This window comes from Pongo pygmaeus, chromosome 1, assembly GCF_028885625.2.
Source record: "Pongo pygmaeus isolate AG05252 chromosome 1, NHGRI_mPonPyg2-v2.0_pri, whole genome shotgun sequence".
In the NCBI taxonomy this organism is placed as follows: domain Eukaryota; kingdom Metazoa; phylum Chordata; class Mammalia; order Primates; family Hominidae; genus Pongo; species Pongo pygmaeus.
In genome coordinates, this window is record NC_072373.2 from 180,056,854 (window position 1) to 180,075,468 (window position 18,615).

General features: G+C 38.0%; 1 protein-coding gene and 1 pseudogene across 1 annotated transcript; both read left to right on the top strand.

Moving 5' to 3' along the window:
• The first annotated feature begins 3,459 nt into the window (after positions 1–3,459).
• Positions 3,460–4,110, top strand: LOC129036873 (rRNA-processing protein FCF1 homolog). The gene is given in 2 exon segments (XM_054488521.2): positions 3,460–3,934; positions 3,936–4,110. Coding segments are annotated over 2 exon segments (588 nt in total). The 5' UTR covers positions 3,460–3,491; the 3' UTR covers positions 4,081–4,110.
• Positions 4,111–10,059: 5,949 nt separating this feature from the next.
• On the top strand, positions 10,060–10,973 carry LOC129036876 (high mobility group protein B1-like; annotated as a pseudogene).
• Positions 10,974–18,615: the final 7,642 nt, after the last annotated feature.

Below are 18,615 nucleotides of genomic sequence, written 5' to 3' on the forward strand. Positions count from 1 at the left end.
ACACATTGCATGTCTGTATCAAAATATCTCACATACCAAATAAATATATACCTGATATGTACCCACAAAAATTAAAAGTACAAAGATTTTAAAAAGAAAGATTATTCTTTCTCCATTGAATTGTCTTGGGACCATTGTCAAAACTCAGTTAACCCTGAGAAGAACTTTGACAATGAAAGAAAACAAAAAACCTAAATGAAAATAATCCTTCAATTAACCATAAATGTGAGGGCTTATTTCTGAACTCTCAGTTTATTCTATTGATTTATATACCTATCTTTATACCAGTACCACACTGTATCAATTACTGTATCTTTGTAGTAGGTTTGAAATTGGGAAGTATGAGTCTTCCAACTTCTTTTCCAAGATTGTTTTGACTACATGGTGTCCCTTGAATTTCCATATAAATTTTAGAATCAGACTGTCAATTTCTACAAAGTAGTTAGCTGGAAACTTATGTGAATAGCATTAAATTTGTAGATCAACTTGAGAAGTATTACCATCTTAACAATATTAAGTCTTTCATCCATGAACATGGGATGTCTTTCTATTTATTAGGGTCTTCTTTAATTTCTTTCAACAATACTTTATAGTTTTCAGAGTGTAAGTTTTGCATTTCTTTTGCTAAATATATTCCTAAGTATTTTACTGTTTTTGATACTGCTGTAAATTGAATTGTTTCCTTAATTTCATATTTGGATTGTTCTTTACAAATGTATAGAAATATGATTGATTTATGAATATTGACCTAGTATCCTGCAACCTTACTAAACTAATTTGTTAGTTCTAATTGTTTTAAGTGGGTTCCTTAGGATATTCCTTTTACAAGATTATGTCTTTTGAAAACAGATAGTTTCATTTATTCATTTCAAATCTGGATGCCTTTTGTTTCATTTTCTTGCCTAATTTTCCTGGCTAGATCCTTCAGTAAAATGTTGAATATAAGCAGCAAGACTGGATATCCTTGTTTTGTTCCTGTTATTCAGGTGAAATCATTTAATCTTTCCCCATTAAATATCATGTTAGTTGTTATTTTTTGTAGATGTCCTTTATCAGGTTGAAGAAGTTTCCTTCTATTCTAGTTTACTGAATGTTTTTATTATAATGAGGTGTTAAATTTTATAAAATGTTTTTTTCCTGCATCAGTTGAGAAAATCATATGGTTTTTATCATTTACTCTATTGATATGGTGTGTGTATATATATATATTTTTTTTTTTTTTTTTTTTTTTTTTTTGAGATGGAGTCTTGCTCTGTTGTCCAGGCTGGAGTGAAGTGATGTGATCTCGGCTCACTGCAACCTCCACCTCCTGGGTTCGAGTGATGATTCTGCCTCAGCCTCCCAAGTAGTTGGGACTACAGGCACATGCCAGCATGCCTGCCTAATTTTTGTACTTTTAGTAGAGATAGGGTTTCACCATGTTGGCCAGGTGGTCTCAAACTCCTGACCTCAGGTGATCTGCCTGCCTCAGCCTCCCAAAGTACTGGGATTACAGGCATGAGCCACTGCACCCTGCTATGATATGGTATATTCTATTAATTGGTTTTCAAATTTTAAAGCAACTTCATAATCTTGGGTTAAATTCCACTTGCTCATGGTGTATAATACTTTTTGTATGTTGCTGAATTTAGCCTGTTAGTATTTTGCTGAGAATTTTTAAATCTATATTCATGAAAGATACCAGTCTATAGTTTTCTTTTCTTGTGATGTCTTTGTCTGATTTTAGTACCAAAATAATCTGATCTCATAGAATGAGATGGGAAATGGTCCCTCCTCTTTGATTTTTTGGAAAAGTTTGTGAAGAATTAGTATTAATTCTTTAAGTATTTGGTAGAATTCGCCAATAAAACCATCTGGGCCTGGGTTTTTCTTTATGAGTAGGTTTTGATTACTAATTCAATCTCTTGTTAAAGATCTGTTCAGATCTATAGCATATATCTATAATAAGGAATTTGTTCCTTATTATTTCTGTAAGGTCAGTAGTAACGTCCCTTCTTTTACTCCTGCTTTTAGCTTTTTTATTTTTATTTTTACTTTTTTTGGGGACAGAGTCTTGCCCTGTCACCCAGGCTGGAGTGCAGTGGCACAATCTTGGCTCACTGCAACCTCCACCTCCTAGGTTCAAGTGATTCTCCTGCCTCAGCCTCCCAAGAAGCTGGGATTAGAGACATGTGCCACCACACCTGGCTAATTTTTGTATTTTTAGTAGAGATGAGTTTTCACCATATTGGCCAGCCTGGTCCTGAACTACTGACCTCAATTTGATCTGCCCACCTCGGCCTCCCTCCCAAAGTGCTGGGATTACAGGCATGAGCCACCACGCCTGGCCCCCCTATTTCTTTCTTTCTTTTTCTTTTTTAAAGATTCATACCTATTTGGTCTCCAATTGTTCATTACTATTATATAGATGAACATTTCATATTTGAATGCTGACATTGTATCAAGCAACTTTGCTGCATTCACTTATTATTTATAGGAGCTTTGCTTGTATATTCCTTGGAATTTCCTACATGGATAATCATGTCATCTGTAAGTAAGGATAGTTTTACTACAATATTGAATAGGAGTGATGAGAATAGAGATTCTTGCTTTGTCCAATTTTGGAGTGTAAACATTCAGTCTTTCCCCATTAAATATGGTATTAGTACTGGGTGTGGTGTTCTGGGATTCAGGCTGCCTCTAAGTCCAGGCTGGGAGATATTGGAGGAATAAAAACCAAGAAAACTCACCACTATAGTAATGATTCTTCAAGTTTTGATTTCCTTTCCCAATCCTCTTGTTACTATTTACTTTTCAGAGTCCTCAGATTGCTGCTTCATGCATTCTTTCCAGGATTTTTTGTTGCATTCAATGTGAGAGACAGGGTGGAATGTGCTTACTTCATCTTAACTGGAACCAGAACCAAATGATCACTTTTAAATTACATATTCCTAACTATGCACTGTATTCTACATGGAAGTTAATTCAGAAGAATCCCAGTTAAACAGTCGGTCCCAACATACGTAGACTCAGCATATGAGCCACATTTATTTCAAGAGTAAGTTTGTAAAGTTTTGAAACTGTGGGCGCTTGCTTAGGGTGCAGTTTGTTTCTCCAACCTCTGTTGTACTACATATTCCTATTTAAATGGTAGATATGAAATAAATGATAGTTTAGTGAGTTGAGGGTGAAGAATCAGAACCTGAGTTGTTTAAATCTGTTACTTTATGTGCCCTCTTAGAGATTTTATTTGTGTTAAAAATTTAAAACAGTAAAACAAAGTGTGAATTCTGAGGCACAATATTTTCGTTTGGTATGCATGGTGCAGTTCATGTAAAAATGGGAGATGTGAACCCTAAATCTTTACTTGTCTCCTTTATAATCATTCTCTGAATCTTTATGGTGTTCACACTTTCAGAAGTGTTTTTAATGTGTGACATTTGTTCAAACTTTGTTAAAAAAATTATCCATTAGGTTGGTGATTACGGAAGAAACAGAAGTGTGGTGTGACCATGGGGAAGCAAAATAAAACAAGGAAGTATGCAACCATGAAGCGAATGCTTAGTCTCAGAGATCAGAGGCTTAAAGAAAAGGATAGATTAAAACCTAAAAAGAAAGAAAAGAAGAATCCCAGCACATTAAAGGAAAGAGAAGTTCCCCAACACCCTTCCCGCTTATTTTTCCAATATAATACACAGCTTGGCCCACCTTACCACATCCTCGTTGATACCAACTTTATCAACTTTTCCATAAAAGCCAAACTGGACTTAGCGCAGTCAATGATGGACTGTCTATATGCCAAGTGTATCCCTTGTATAACTGATTGTGTCATGGCTGAAATTGAGAAATTAGAGCAGAAGTATCAAGTGGCTCTAAGGATCACCAAGGATCCAAGATTTGAACTATTACCATGTGCACACCAAGGAACCTATGCAGATGACTGCTTAGTACAGAAATAACTCAGCGTAGTGTTACATTAGGGCCACAGTTGACTGGGACCTTAAAAGAAGAATCTGTAAGATTCCTGGAGTTCCTATCATGTACATTTCTAACCATAGATACAACATTGAATGGATGTCAGATGATTATGGGGCCCCTTGATTCTAATTCTTACAAGACACAGTTCCTCTGCCTTTCCTTCCACCAACTTTCTCTTGTTGCCAGTTCATTACTCATGCAATAGCATGAATTATTATTCTGTTGACCTATTTGCTCTATTATGAGATGAGGATGGTTAAATACGCTCACTCTTTTTTTTTTTTTTTTTTTGAGATGAAGTTTCACTCTTGTTGCCCAGGCTGGGGTGCAGTGGCGTGATCTTGGCTTGCTGCAGCCTCTGCCTCCCGGGTTCAGGCGGTTCTCCTGCCTCAGCCTCCCAAGTGGCTGGGATTGCAGGCATGCACCACCATGCCCAATGGGTTTTTTTTTTCTTTTTTTGGTATTTTTTAGTAGAGACAAATATTTTTGTATTTTTAGTACAGAAAAATATGCCTTGGCCTCCTAGGGTGCTGGGATTGCAGGCGTGGCCACCGTGCCTGGCCTGCTCACTTTTTGATGCTGTTTTGAAATTGATATTTTGCCTCATAAAAATTTTAGGCCAGGTACAGTGGCTTGCACCTGTGGTCCCAGTACTTTGGGAGGCCGAAGTGGGCGGACCACCTGAGGTCAGGAGTTCGAGACCAGCTTAGACAACATGGCAAAACCCCATCCCTACTAAAAATACAGAAAAAGTTGGCCGGGTGTGGTGTCGCGTGCCTGTGGTCCCGGCTGCTGGGGAGGCTGAGGCAGAAGAGTCACTTGAACCCAGGAGGTAGAGTTTGTGGTGGGCCGGGATTGTGCCATTGCATTCCAGCCTGGGTGACAGAGTGAGAATGTCTCCAAAAAAAAAATTTTAATGATGGTCAAAGGGTGCAAAATCTCAGACAGGAAAAATATGTTTTATACTCTTCTTGAGTTCTATTGTACACTTCTGTTATACTTTTTTTGAGTGGTGCATATACTTAATAGTGGAGTATTATACATTTCAAAATTAATGTTCTCATCACAGAAATGTATTTGAACTGTGATGGCTCATGCCTGTAATTCCAGCACTTTGGGAGGCCAAGGCAGGAGATCACCTGAGGTCAGGAGTTCGAGACCAGCCTGACCAACATGGAGAAACCATGTCTCTACTAAAAACACAAAATTAGCTGGACGTGATGGCGCATGCCTGTAATCCCAGCTACTTGGGAGGCTGAAGCGGGAAAATCGCTTGAACCCAGGAGGCAGAGGTTGCGGTGAGCTGAGATCTTACCATTACACTCCAGCCTGGGCAACAAGAGCAAAACTCCATCTCAAAAAAAAAAAAAAAGGAAATGTATTTGAAGTGTTGGATATGTTAACTAGCTTGATTTAATTATTCTACGTTGTATCCACAATTTATGACATCACTTTGTAACTCATAAATTTATAAAATTATAAATTGTCAATTTACAATAAAAAATTTTTGTTGCATCTTTTTAGAAAAAAATTATCCATTCTTTTCAATCTCTCCTCATCGATAAAAAATGCTGCCAAATGAAGTTATAACACTGAAACAGATTATACCAGGCAAATTAAGCTGTGTGCACCGTAAGGACAATTTATTTTTATTTTTTTATTTAACTTTTAAGTTCAGGGATACAGGTGTGCAGGTTTTTATATAGGTAAACTTGCGGCACAGGGGTTTGATGTACAGATTATTTCATCACCCAGGTACTCAGCCTACTACCCAATAGTTATTTTTTTCTGCTCCTCTCCCTCCTCCCAACCTCCACCCTCTGGTAAACCCCAGTGTCTGTTGTTTCCCTCTTTGTGTCCATGTGGTCTCATCATTTAGCTCCTACTTATAAGTGAGAACATGCAGTATTTGGTTTTCTGTTCCTGAGTTAGTTTGCTAAGGATAATGGCCTCCAGCTCCATCTATGTTCCTGCAAAGGACATGATTTCACTCTTTTTATGACTGCATAGTATTCCATGGCATATGTGTACCACATTTTCCTTGCCCAGTCTTCTGTTGATGGGCATTTAGGTTGATTCCATGTATTTGCTATTGTGAATAGTGTTGCAATGAACCTATGCATGCATGCATGTCTTTATGATAGAATGACTTATATTCTTTTGGGTATATACCCAGTAATGGGATTGCTGGGTCAAATGGTATTTCTGTCTTTAGGTCTTTAAGAAATTGCTACACTGTCTTCCACAATGAACTAATTTACACTCCCACCGATATGTAAATGTGTTCCCTTTTCTCCACAACCATGCCAGCATCTGTTGTTTTTTGACTTTTTAATACTAGCCATTCTGACTGGTGTGAGATGGTATCTCACTGTGGTTTTGACTTGTATTTTTCTAATGATCAGTGATGTTGAGCTTTTTTTCATATGATTGTTGGCTGCATGTATGTCTTCTTTTGAAAAGTGTTCGTGTCATTTGCCCACTTTAACGGGGTTGTTTGTTGTTATTTGTAAATTTGTTTAAGTTCCTGATAGATGCTATTGTGGATAGCATTATTGTGGATATTAGACCTTTGTCAGATGCATAGCTTGCAAAAATTTTCTCCCATTTTATAGGCTGTCTGTTCACTCTGTTGATAGTTTCCTTTGCTGTCCAGAAGCTTGTTAGTATAAATAAATCCCATTTGCCAATTTTTGCTTTTGTTGCCATTGCTTTTTGTGTCTTCATCATGAAATCTAAGTCCAGAATGGTATTACCTAGGTTTTCTTCCAGGGATTTTATAGTTTTAAGTTTTCCATTTAAATCTTTAATTCATCTTGAGTTAATTTTTGCATGTGGTATAAGGGACGGGTCCAATCTCAATCTTCTGCATATGGGCAGACAGTTATCCCAGCACCATTCATTGAACAGGGAATCCTTTCCCCATTGCTTATTTTTGTCAGCTTTGTTGAAGATCAGATACTTGTAGCTGTGTGACCTTATTTCTGGGCTTTCTGTTCTGTTCCATTACTCTGTGTGTCTGTTTTTGTACCAGTGCCATGCTGTTTTGATTACTGTAGCCCTGTGGTATACTTTGAGTGGAGTTGGATTGCCTTAGCTTTTCAGGCTTTTTTTTTTTGGTTCCATATGAATTTTAGAATAGTTTTTTTCTAGTTCTGTGAAAAATATCAATGATAGTATAATAGGAATAGCATTGAATCTATGAGTTGCTTTGGGCATTGTGGCCATTTTAATGATATTTATTCTTTCTATTCACGAGCATGGAATGTTTTTCCATTTGTTTGTGTCATCTCTAATTTTTTTGAGCAATGTTTTATAGTTCTCATTGTAAAGATTGTTCACCTCCCTGGTTAGCTGTATTCCTAGGTATTTTATAATTTTTTGTGGCAATTGTGAATGGGATTGTGTTCCTGATTTGACTCTCGGTTTGGCCGTTGTTGGTGTATAGGAATGTTAGTGATTTTTGCACATTGATTTTGTATTGTAAGACTTTGCTGAAGTCGTTTATCAGCTTAAGGAGCTTTTGGACTGAGACTATGGGGTTTTCTAGATATAGGATTATGTCATCTGCAAACAGGGATAGTTTGACTTCTTCTCTTCTTATTTGGATGCCCTTTATTTCTTTCTCTTGTCTGATTGCCCTGCCCAGGATTTCCAATACTATGTTGAATAGGAGTGGTGAGAGAGGGCATCCTTGTCTTGTGCTGATTTTCAAGGGGAATGCTTCCAGCTTTTGCCCATTCAGTATGATGTTGGCTGTGGGTTTGTCATAGATGGCTCTCATTATTTTGAGATATATTCCTTCAATATCTAGTTTATTGAGAGTTTTTAACATGAAGGGGTGTTGAATTTTATTGAAAGCATTTTCTGCATCTACTGAGATAATCATGTGGTTTTTGTCTTTAGTTGTACTTATGTAATGAATCACATTTATTGATTTGCATATGTTGAACCAAACTTGCATCCCAGAGATGAAGCCTACTTGATTGTGGCAGATAAGCTTTTTGATGTGCTGTTGGATTCAGTTTGCCAGTATTTTGTTGAGGATTTTTGCATCAATGTTCACCAAGGATATTATTGGCCTAAAGTGGGGTTTTTGTTTTGTTTTGTTTTGTTTTTTTGTTTTTATGTCTCTACCAGATTTTAGCATCAGGATGATGCTGAACTCATAGCATGAGTTAGGGAGGATTCTCTCCTCCTCAATTTTTTGTGATAGTTTTAGCAGGAATGGTACCAGCTCTTCTTTGTACATGAGGTAGCATTCGGCTGTGAATCCATCTGGTCTTGGGCTTTTTTTGGTTGGTAAGCTATTACTGACAATTTCAGAGCTTGTTAATTGGTCTGTGCAGGGATTCATTTTCTTCCTGCTTCAGTCTTGGGAGAGTATATGTGTCCAGGAATTTATCAATTTCTTCTAGATTTTCCAGTTTATGTGCATAGAGATGTTTGTACTATCCTGACAGTTGTTTGTATTTCTATGGGGTCAGTGTTAATATCCCCTTTGTTGTTTCTGATTGTGTTTATTTGAATCTTCTCTCTTTCTTCTTTATTAGTCTAGCTAGTGGTCTATTTTATTAATTTTTTTCAAAAGAGCAGCTCCGGGGTTTTTTGATCTTTTGAATGATTTCTTGTGTCTCAGTTTCTTTCATTTCAGCCCTGATTTTCGTTATTTCCTGTCTTCTGCCAGCTTTGGGATTTGTTTGCTCTTGGCTCTCTAGTTCTTTTAGTTGCGATATTAGGTTAATGTTGACTTTTGAAATACAGTCATACCTTCAAGATATTATGGATCCAGTTTCAGATGACTGCAATAAAGTGAATATCATAATAAAGCAAGTCACACAAATTTTGGTTTCTCGGTGTGTATAAAAGTTACGTTTATACTATAACATAGTCTATTAAATGTGCACTAGCATTATATCTAAAGAAACGGCCAGGCGCGGTGGCTCACGCCTGTAATCCCAGCAGTTTGGGAGGCCGAGGCGGGCGGATCATGAGGTCAGGAGATCGAGACCATCCTGGATAACACGGTGAAACCCCGTCTCTACTAAAAATATACAAAAAAATAGCCGGATGTGGTGGCAGGCGCCTGTAGTCCCAGCTACTCAGGAGGCTGAGGCAGGAGAATGGCATGAACCCGGGAGGCGGAGTTTGCAGTGAGCTGAGATCACGCCACTGCACTCCAGCCTGGGTGACAGAGCGAGACTCCGTCTCAAAAAAAAAAAAAAAAAAAAAAAAAAAAGAAACAATGTACATACCTTAATTGAAAATACTTTATTGCTAAAAAAACGCTGGTGATCAGCTGAGGCTTCAGCAAGTCATAATTTTTTTGCTAATGGAGGGTCTTGCTTCAGTGTTGATGGCTGCTGACTTATCAGGTTGGTGATTGCTGAAAGTTGAGGTGGTAGTGGCCATTTATTAAAATAAGACAAAAATTTTTGTGAAGAGCCAGAATCAGCCTTGAGTAATGTATAGTAAATCTCAGTCTTGAACACTGGCACGTAAAAAACGTGGAGAAGACTTTTGGCTATGCCACACAAAAAGAATGGATATTTACAAGGAAAAAAAGCATCAAACTTTGAAGAAGAATCCCAGGAGAAATAACAAAAGATGCCAGAATAAATAAAAAGACTATGCTTGAATGACTTGATCATTTCTACCAAGAGCTATATACTGATTTTAAAGCAATGACTCAAATAATGCCAATATTTGCTATCACTCAGCCATATTATCCGATTTTCAAAATAAAATGGGGGGGTTTGTTTGTTTGTTTGTTTTTGTGTTGAATTGTGAAAATTCTCTAGTGGAAATTTTCAATTCTGGAGACCATTGAAATCCACTAGAATTCATCCCCCTAAAACAAAGTAATGTACAGTATTATCATTTTTGGAACTTGTGAAATTGGTTTTTAGGAATTTTTGACAAACCATTTATATATGGGTTGCTTCATGTAAAAGAAACTTTTCACAGAGTGGAGAGAGTGAGGAGGACTGCTCTGACAGCTGTTACAGTACATTGAGCTCCACAGAGACAGCGCCAGGGCAAGTGGGAGCCAGATGAGCACTGGGTGACTCTGTGCCTCACTGAGGAAAAAAATAACTAAACATGGGCAAAGGAGATCCTAAGAAGCCAAGAGGCAAAATGTGATCATATGCATTTCTCGTGAAAACTTGTCAGAAGGAGCATAAGAAGCTTCAGTCAACTTCTCAGAGTTTTCTAAGAAGTGCTCAGAGAGAGGCCAGCTGCGGTGGCTCATGCCTGTAGTCCCAGCACTTTGGGAGGCCGAGGCAGGCAGATCAATTGATGTCAGGAGTTCAAGACTAGCCTGGTCAACATAGTGAAACCCCATCTCTTCTAAAAATCCAAATATTAGCCAGGTATGGTGGCGGATGCCTGTAATCCCAGCTCCTCGGGAGGCTGAGGCAAGAGAATCGCTTGAACCTGGGAGGCGGAGGCTGCAGTGAGCCAAGACCTCACCACTGGACTCCACCCTGGGCGACAGAGAGACTCTGTTTCAGAAAAAGAAAAAAAAAAGCGCTCAGCGAGGTGGAAGACCATATATGCTAAAGTGAAAGGAAAATTTGAAGATATAGCAAAGGCAAACAAGGCCCGTTATGAAAGAGAAATGAAAATCTATATCCCCCCTAAAGGGGAGACAAAAAAGAAGTTCAAGTCCAATGCACCCAAGCGGCCTCCTGCAGCCTGTTTCGTGTTCTGTTCTGAGTGTTGCCCCAAAATCAAATAACACCTTGGGCTGTCCATTGGTGATGTTGCAAAGAAACTGGGAGACGTGGAATAGCACTGCTGCAGATGACAAGCAGCCTTATGAAAAGACAGCTGTGAAGCTGAAGGAAAAGTACAAAAAGGATCTTGCTGCATATTGAACTAAAGGAAAGCCTGATGCAGCAAAAAAGGGACTCATCAAGGCTGAAAAAAGCAAGAGGAAGAAGGAAGGGGAGGAAGATGAAGAGGATCAGGAGGAGGAGGAAGATGAAGGTGAAGAAGATGATGATGAATAAGTTGATTCTAGTGAAGTTTTTTTTCTTGTCTAAAAAGCATTTAACCCCCCTGTACACAACTTACTCATTTTAAAGAAAAAAAATTGAAATATAAGACTTTAACGTAATGTAAGGTTTTAATTATCTTTAAAGTGTTTATGTTTTCCCTTTTGATCTTGTAATTTTTATTTAATATTATTTTAAATGTCATACTTATACATACAGATTTCAACAAAAGAACTGTCACTGTCTGCATTTCTTTTCTACCTATGTAATTTTTCCCACTACTTTCATTTCATAATAATTTATGAGCCTAATTTTTCATATAGAGAAAGGGACTTAAATTGCAATGCCCCACAGGTGTGAAATATTTGAGGCACACCACTGGTAAAAGACAGCTTTCCTTGCTTACCACAGGCCCAAAGTGCCAAATTAACACACCCAAGGACCAGTTCTCTACAAATTACTTCTGTGAGTCAGTGTATAAATACTTCAGCTGCCTTGCCCTTTGTGAATGTGGTGTTTTGTGTCACTGTGAGTTTCTCCTGGGATTGAGGTCCAGCTGCTCACTGTGGTGGCCGGCTCAACAACAAACCCATCATGGACTCTCTTCTTTTTCTGTTTCACTGCCCCACTTCTCTACTGGTATCTCTAGTACCTCCCAAATAAACTCGGATCCATGTATCAGGGTCTGCTCCTGGAGGAACCAGTATCATTTAATCCAGAACAGTCCCCAACTTTTTTTTTTCGAGATGGAGTCTTGCTCTGTCACCAGGCTGGAGTGCAGTGGCGCGATCTCGGCTCACTGCAATCTCCGCCTCCTGGGTTCACGCCATTCTCCTGCCTCAGCCTCCCGAGTAGCTGGGACAACAGGCGCCCACCACCACGTCCGGCTAATTTTTTGTATTTTTAACAGAGACGGGGTTTCACCGTGTTAGCCAGGATGGTCTCGATCTCCTGACCTCGTGATTCGCCCGCCTCGGCCTCCCAAAGTGCTGGGATTACAGGTGTGAGCCACTGCGCCCGACCCCCAGCTGTTTTTTTTAATGCCAGTGATTTACTAAGGAAATAGAGGCAGCTTTCCACTAGAATGACCCATCTTCAGGATTTGTCTGATTGTTTCTTCATGGTATCATTTAACTTTTTCTACTATTCCCTGTATTTCTGGTAAACTGAAAGACCCAAAAGGCTGCTTAAAGTAAAATAAAGCTGTCTCGGTAAGAATATTTCATGGGCAATGTTATTTATATTACATAACATTAGAATGCATGCCATGTTTGATGGTTCCACCTCTAGAGATGTTAAGATCTACCAGTGGGTTCAGGTGGGGATAGTCTGACTCCTTCATTGTTAAGGTGTATTTTCCACCTTATAACCAACCTCTAATCTGTGAGTTGATAACTTGACACCTCATAAGTCTCCAGTTCCCCATTGTGGCAGACAAAATAATGCCCTCTCCTAGACACGGTTATGCCCTAATCTCCAGAACCTGTGAATATGTTGTCACATGGCAAGAGAAAATAAAGGTTGCAGATGGAATTACAGTTGCTAATCAGCTGACCTTTTATTAAAAGGATTATCACGGGAGTAGCATGGATAACGCAGGTGAACCCAATTAATCACAAGGTCTTTTAAAGTGGAAAAAGGAGGCTTAGAGGGGGTCAGAGTCAGAGAGAGGTTTGAAGCTGTTGCACTGCTGGCGTTGAAGAAAGAGGAAGGGGCAACTAGCCAAGGAATGCAGGCAGCTTCTAGAACCTGGAAAAGGCAAATAATTTGATTCTTTCCTAGGGCCTGGCTATGGTTTGAATCTTTATCTTCCCCAAGACTCATGTTGAAATTTAATTGCCATTGTAATTAAATCAACTTTAAGGGGTGATTGGGCCATGAGGACTCTGCCCTAATGGGTGAAATTAATGCCATTATAAAAGGGCAAGTTTGGCCCTCTTCTGCCTCTCTTTGCCCTTCCACCATGTGATGCCTTCTGCCATGCCATGATGCAGCAAGAAGGCCCTTACCAGGTGCTGGCACCTTGATATTGGACTTCCCAGCCTCCAGAACTGTGAGGCAATACATTTTTATTCATTATAAATTAGCCAATCTGTGGTATTCTGTTATAACAGCATAAAACAGACTAGGACAGGCCTGCATTAGGAACACAGCCTGTGTGAACTTTGATTTCAGCTCATTGAAATGCATTTTAGACTTCTAACCTTCGGAACTATAAGATAATGCACTTACTTTATTATTGTTTTAAGCCACTTACTTTCTGGTAATTTGTTACAATAGCAATAGGAAACATATCCACTGAACTTTCATCAAATGTATTTTGTATCCATTGTTTATTATTACCTAGAATATTATTCCATGAGGGATTACAAAAAAGTGTTTTTCTAATTTCATCAACACTTTCTAGCTGGAATTCTTTTGTAAGAAATAAATATTTCCTCATCAGCCAAGGCTTTATGGTTATATATAATTTGACACGCAGTTTGAATAGGAAAGTCAGGATCAATGCTTAATAATTTCCATTAATTGCCAAATTCGGAGTTAAGAATGGACACAATAGCTATCTCCAATAGTGATAAATGCATTTTTACAAATTGTCATTATGAGCCAGGCATAGTGGCTCATGCCTGTAATCCCAGCACATTGGGAAGGTGAGGTGAGAGGATCACTGGAGGCCAGAAGTTTGAAACCAACCTGGGCAACATAGCAAGACCTAATCTCTTTAAAAAAAATTATTATCATAAGTGTTGACCTCAGGTAAGATACTTCTTTTCTCTGTATATTATTTTCCTCATATACAACATGGGGATAAAAATGGTCTTACTTTGGCCGGGCATGCTGGCTCATGCTTATAATCCCAGCACTTTGGGAGGTCAAGGCGGGCAGATCACAAGGTCAGGAGTTTGAGACCATCCTGGCCAATATGGTGACACCACGTCTCTACTAAAAATACAAAAATTAGCTGGGTATGGTGGCACGCACCTGTAGTCCCTGCTACTCGGGAGGCTGAGGCAGAAGAATCACTTGAACCTGGGAAGTGGAGGTTGCCGTGAGCTGAGATCCTGCCACTGCACTCCAGCCTGGGTGCAGAGCGAGACTCCCTCTCAAAAAAATTATTAATCGTCAAGATTAATAACAATGATGATAATGATTACTACATTTATACACCTAATAACAGACCCTCAAAATATATGAAGGAAAAGTTGACAAAATTGAAGATAGTAGAATGTTCTACAATAATAGCCATAGTATTCAGTAACCCACTTTCGATAATGGATAAAACAACCAGGCAGAAAATAAGTAAGGCAGCCTTAAAAAGGGATGAGGTTCTGATACATACTACAACATAGATGAACCTTGAAGATACTATGCTAAGTGAAATAAGCCAGACAAAAAGGACAGATAATGTATTATTACACTTATATGAGGTATTTAGAAGAGTCAAATTTATAGATAAATAAAGTAGAACAGTGGCTGTCAGGGGCTGAAGGGAGGGGAAAAGAGGAATTAGTGTTTCATGGGTACAGGGTTTTAGAATGGATGATTAAAGTTCAGGAGATGAATGGTGGTGATGGTTGCACAACAAGGTGAGGGTAATTGATGCTACTGAACTGTACACTTAAAAATGGTTAAAATGGTAGATTTTATGTTGTGACTATTTTACCACAATAAAAATAAATTTTAAAAATATAATACAAATATAGTGCTCACTCTGTTCTATGCACTGTTCTAAGTACTTTACATAACATAACCATACTTAGTATGTAAGTAATGACTTAGCATAAAGCCTAGAATTTAGAAGGTGTTTAATGAACAGTAGTTAATAATAACAATTATTATTGATGATAACAATCTCCATTTAAAAAATAAGAGACAGAGGCTTGGAGATCTTAAGGGACTTGTCCAAGATCACTCAGCCTGAAGGTGTTGGTACAGGGTCAATACAGACTCCAAAAGCCTCACTGTCTCACTTTGCTGCTTCCCATGAATTATTGAATCTTACAGCCAGCAACTAATAGCAGTGGAAAAGATATAGGGAAATAAATCCATTAAGCAAACAAACAGCTGTTAGTAACCACAATTTTCAGTGCAAAAGAAAATTATAAAATTATAATTTTAGTGCAAGAGAAAATTATAAAATTGAGTTGCATAAGAAAAGATGTTCAATATCACCAATCAGCAGGGAAATGCAAATGAAATCTATAATGGGATACCATTACCCAATCACTAGAATCATTAAAGTGAAAAAGTCTGATAATACAAGTGATGACAAGCTTGTGGCATAATTAGAACTTTCATACATGCTGATGGGAATGCAAAATTGTTCGACTACTTTGAAAAGCAGCTTGGCATATCTCATAAAATTAAGCATGCACTGATATTTTCCAACAATTCTATTCTTAGGTGTTTTTTTTCAAGAGAAAAAGAAAACACATGTCCACACAAAGACTTGTGCTGGAATGTTTACAGCAGCTTTATTAATAATAGTCAAAAGCTGGGGACAACACAAATGTCCATCATGGATAAAGAAACTGTTGTATACTCATACAATGGAATTATATTTTCAGCAATAAAAACGGACATAATATTAATATATGCAGAAATGTATGAATCTCAAAAGCATTAAGAGGTCAGACACAAAAAACTACATATCATATTATCAAAAAAATGTTGTGACAAATTTAGTTTAAAGGTCTCAGTTGGCTTTATCAAGATTCTAGAATTGGGTAACACTTATTCCATAAACTAGAATAATTGTTCCCATGGCTCAAGCAGAGAATGTTGGCTTTATAGACAGTAAAAGGGCTGAAGAAAGCAAAACAAATAACAAAAAGTGGATTGGTCATTTCAAAGTTACTTTCTTTGTAAGTCAGGGACAGGAAGATAGAACAATGGGAAGATAACTGATGGGTTAACAACAGGTTACTCCAGGTTACTCTTTGTTGTAAAGATTAAAACAGAGGAAACTTCATTCTCATGCTGATAGAAGGTTGAAATTGGCCTGTTTGGGAAATTAGGCTCTTTCTCACTCCTGTTTTCTCAAAAGGCCGGATAATAGCTCAGTTTTGGTTTGGTGAGCCTGGGTAACTCCATTTTGAGTTTTAGTCTCGTCCGTTGGGGCCCAGTGTAGGAGTTTAGTCCAAAACAATGGCATCCTGGCTGGGCATGGGCTCACACCTGTAATTCCAGCACTTTAGGAGGTCAAGGTGGGAAGATTGCTTGAGCCCAGGAATTCAAGACCAGCCTGGGCAACACAGCAAGACCACATCTCTACAAAAAATAAAAATAAGAAAATTAGCCCAATGTGGTGGTGCACACCTGCAGTCCTAGCTACTGGGGAGGTTGAAGCAGATGGATCACTTATGTCCGCAAGGTCAATGCTATAGTGACCTGTGACATGCCATTGCACTCCAGCCTGGGTGACAGAGTGAGACCCCATTTCCCCCTCCACAAAAGGCCCCCTGTAATTTTTGTTTAACAATATGATACCATTTATGTAAAATTCTAGTAAAGGTAAACTAAAGTGACAGAGGTAGATCAGTAGTTGCCAGGGATTGAGGGTCAGGAGAGGGAATCAACTGCAAAGGGGCATGAGAAAATATTTTAGGGTGTTGATGTTACACAACTGTACACCTAAAAATGAGTGAATTTCGGCTGGGCGCAGTGGCTCATGCCTGTAATCCCAGCACTTTCGGAGGCCGAGGTGGGCGAATCATGAGGTTAGGAGATCAAGACCATCCTGGCCAACATGGTGAAACCCCACCTCTACTAAAAATACAAAAATATTAGCCAGACTTGGCGGCACGTGCCTGTAGTCCCAGCTACTCGGGAGGCTGAGGAAGGAGAATTGCTTGATCGCGGGAGGTGGAGACTGCAGTGAGCCAAGGTCGTGCCACTGCACTCTTGCTCTGGCGACAGAGCAAGACTCCGTCAAAAAAAAAAAAAGAGTGAATTTCATTGTGTCTAAATTATGCATCCATAAAGCTATTAAGAAATCAAAGGAATTAACTAAGACTCCTATAATGTTAATTTTGAATTAGAAATATTAAATTAAATTCACTATTTAAAATAGTAACATATTTCTATTTCTTCACTGTGTTCAATGAAAAAGCTTAGAAGCATCCCAGGAGAAATGAGTACTCCTATCACCCAGAACTTGGTCCTAAATATTCCCTCATCATGGTACTGTGGGGAACCAGGGCTCTTTGGAAAAATGACTGATTCCAGGTCACAGGCTGGTAACGTACAAGATGAGTCTGGGACACCTTCTCTTACTAGAAAGTAATGATGCTGTCAAAAAGTAAGTGGAGCTGGGTCAAAAGCACATAGAAGCCAGCATTGGCTCCCCTTGGCCAAAGATGAAATAATTGGAGTATAAAAGTTAATAATGACCTCACTTGATTAAGCACAGATGTGTTTCTGCCCTCATAAGCGTATAATCTAGTAGGGAGACATACAGTAACAATGCAAATAAGCATACTGAATTAGGCAGGCTAAGCCAGGCTGTACCTTAGTAACAACCCTGAATCTGCTTAACATAATGAAAGCACAAGACACTATGAAACAGAAAAAAGAAGTCTTGGAAAATAATCAGATAGAACTTCTAGTACGAAAAATATAATCATTAAAATTAAAAACTCCATGAATGACTAAATATGAGATTAAACACAGCTTAGGAGAGAATTAGTGACCTGGTAGATAGAACTGAGAAAATTACCCAGGATGTATGCATAGATACAGAGATGGAAAATGTAAAAGATGGGTTCAGAAACAGGGGATGAAAGAGAAAGTTCAGCATTTATCTAATAAAATTTCCAGAAGATGAGAATAAAGAGAATGGAGGGAGAGACAATATTCAAAGCAATTTCAAATAAGGATTATCCAGACTTCATGAAAGACATAAATCTTCAGATGTAGAAAGGCTAAAATATCTTAAGCAAGATAAAAAAAATCTATACATATACATATTGAAGTGAAAATGAAAAACCCCTAAATCAAATAGAATATCTTGAAATAACTGGAGAGAATGAAGATATTAGCCACAGAGAATAAAAAGTAGAGTAATTTTAGACATCAACAGCAACAATAGAAGCTGGTATTCAGTTGTTCAGAAGTATGATATTGTCAAAGTAGCTACAGAAAATAAGTATCTACCTAGAAGTTTATCCCCAAATAAAGAAACATTCGAGTAAGGGGGAAAATTTTTTAGATAAAGACTTAAATATTTACCAGTAATTGACCTATGGTTAAAGAACAGCTAAAGGATATACTTCTAAAAGAAGGAAATCTAACTCAGGAATAAATGTACAATACAATGATAATTTAAAAATTATATATATAATTATACATAAATGTGAGCTTACTAAATAAGCATTGATTATATAAAGTGTTAATAAAGGTTAATTTTTAGTGGTACAAATAGAAGGTTGGAACAAAAATATTATAAAATGATAACATGTATATGGAGGAAGTGATTGGAGTGAAAGATTTAAGTCACTGTATAATATAAATGAGGGTAGAGTTCTTCTTTAACTTTAGATTTTAAGTCAAATATGTGTATTAAAAATTGTAGATGCAGAAAAGGCTTTGGATAAAATTCAACATCCCCTCATGTTAACAACTCTCAATAAACTAAGTATTGAAGGAATATACCTCA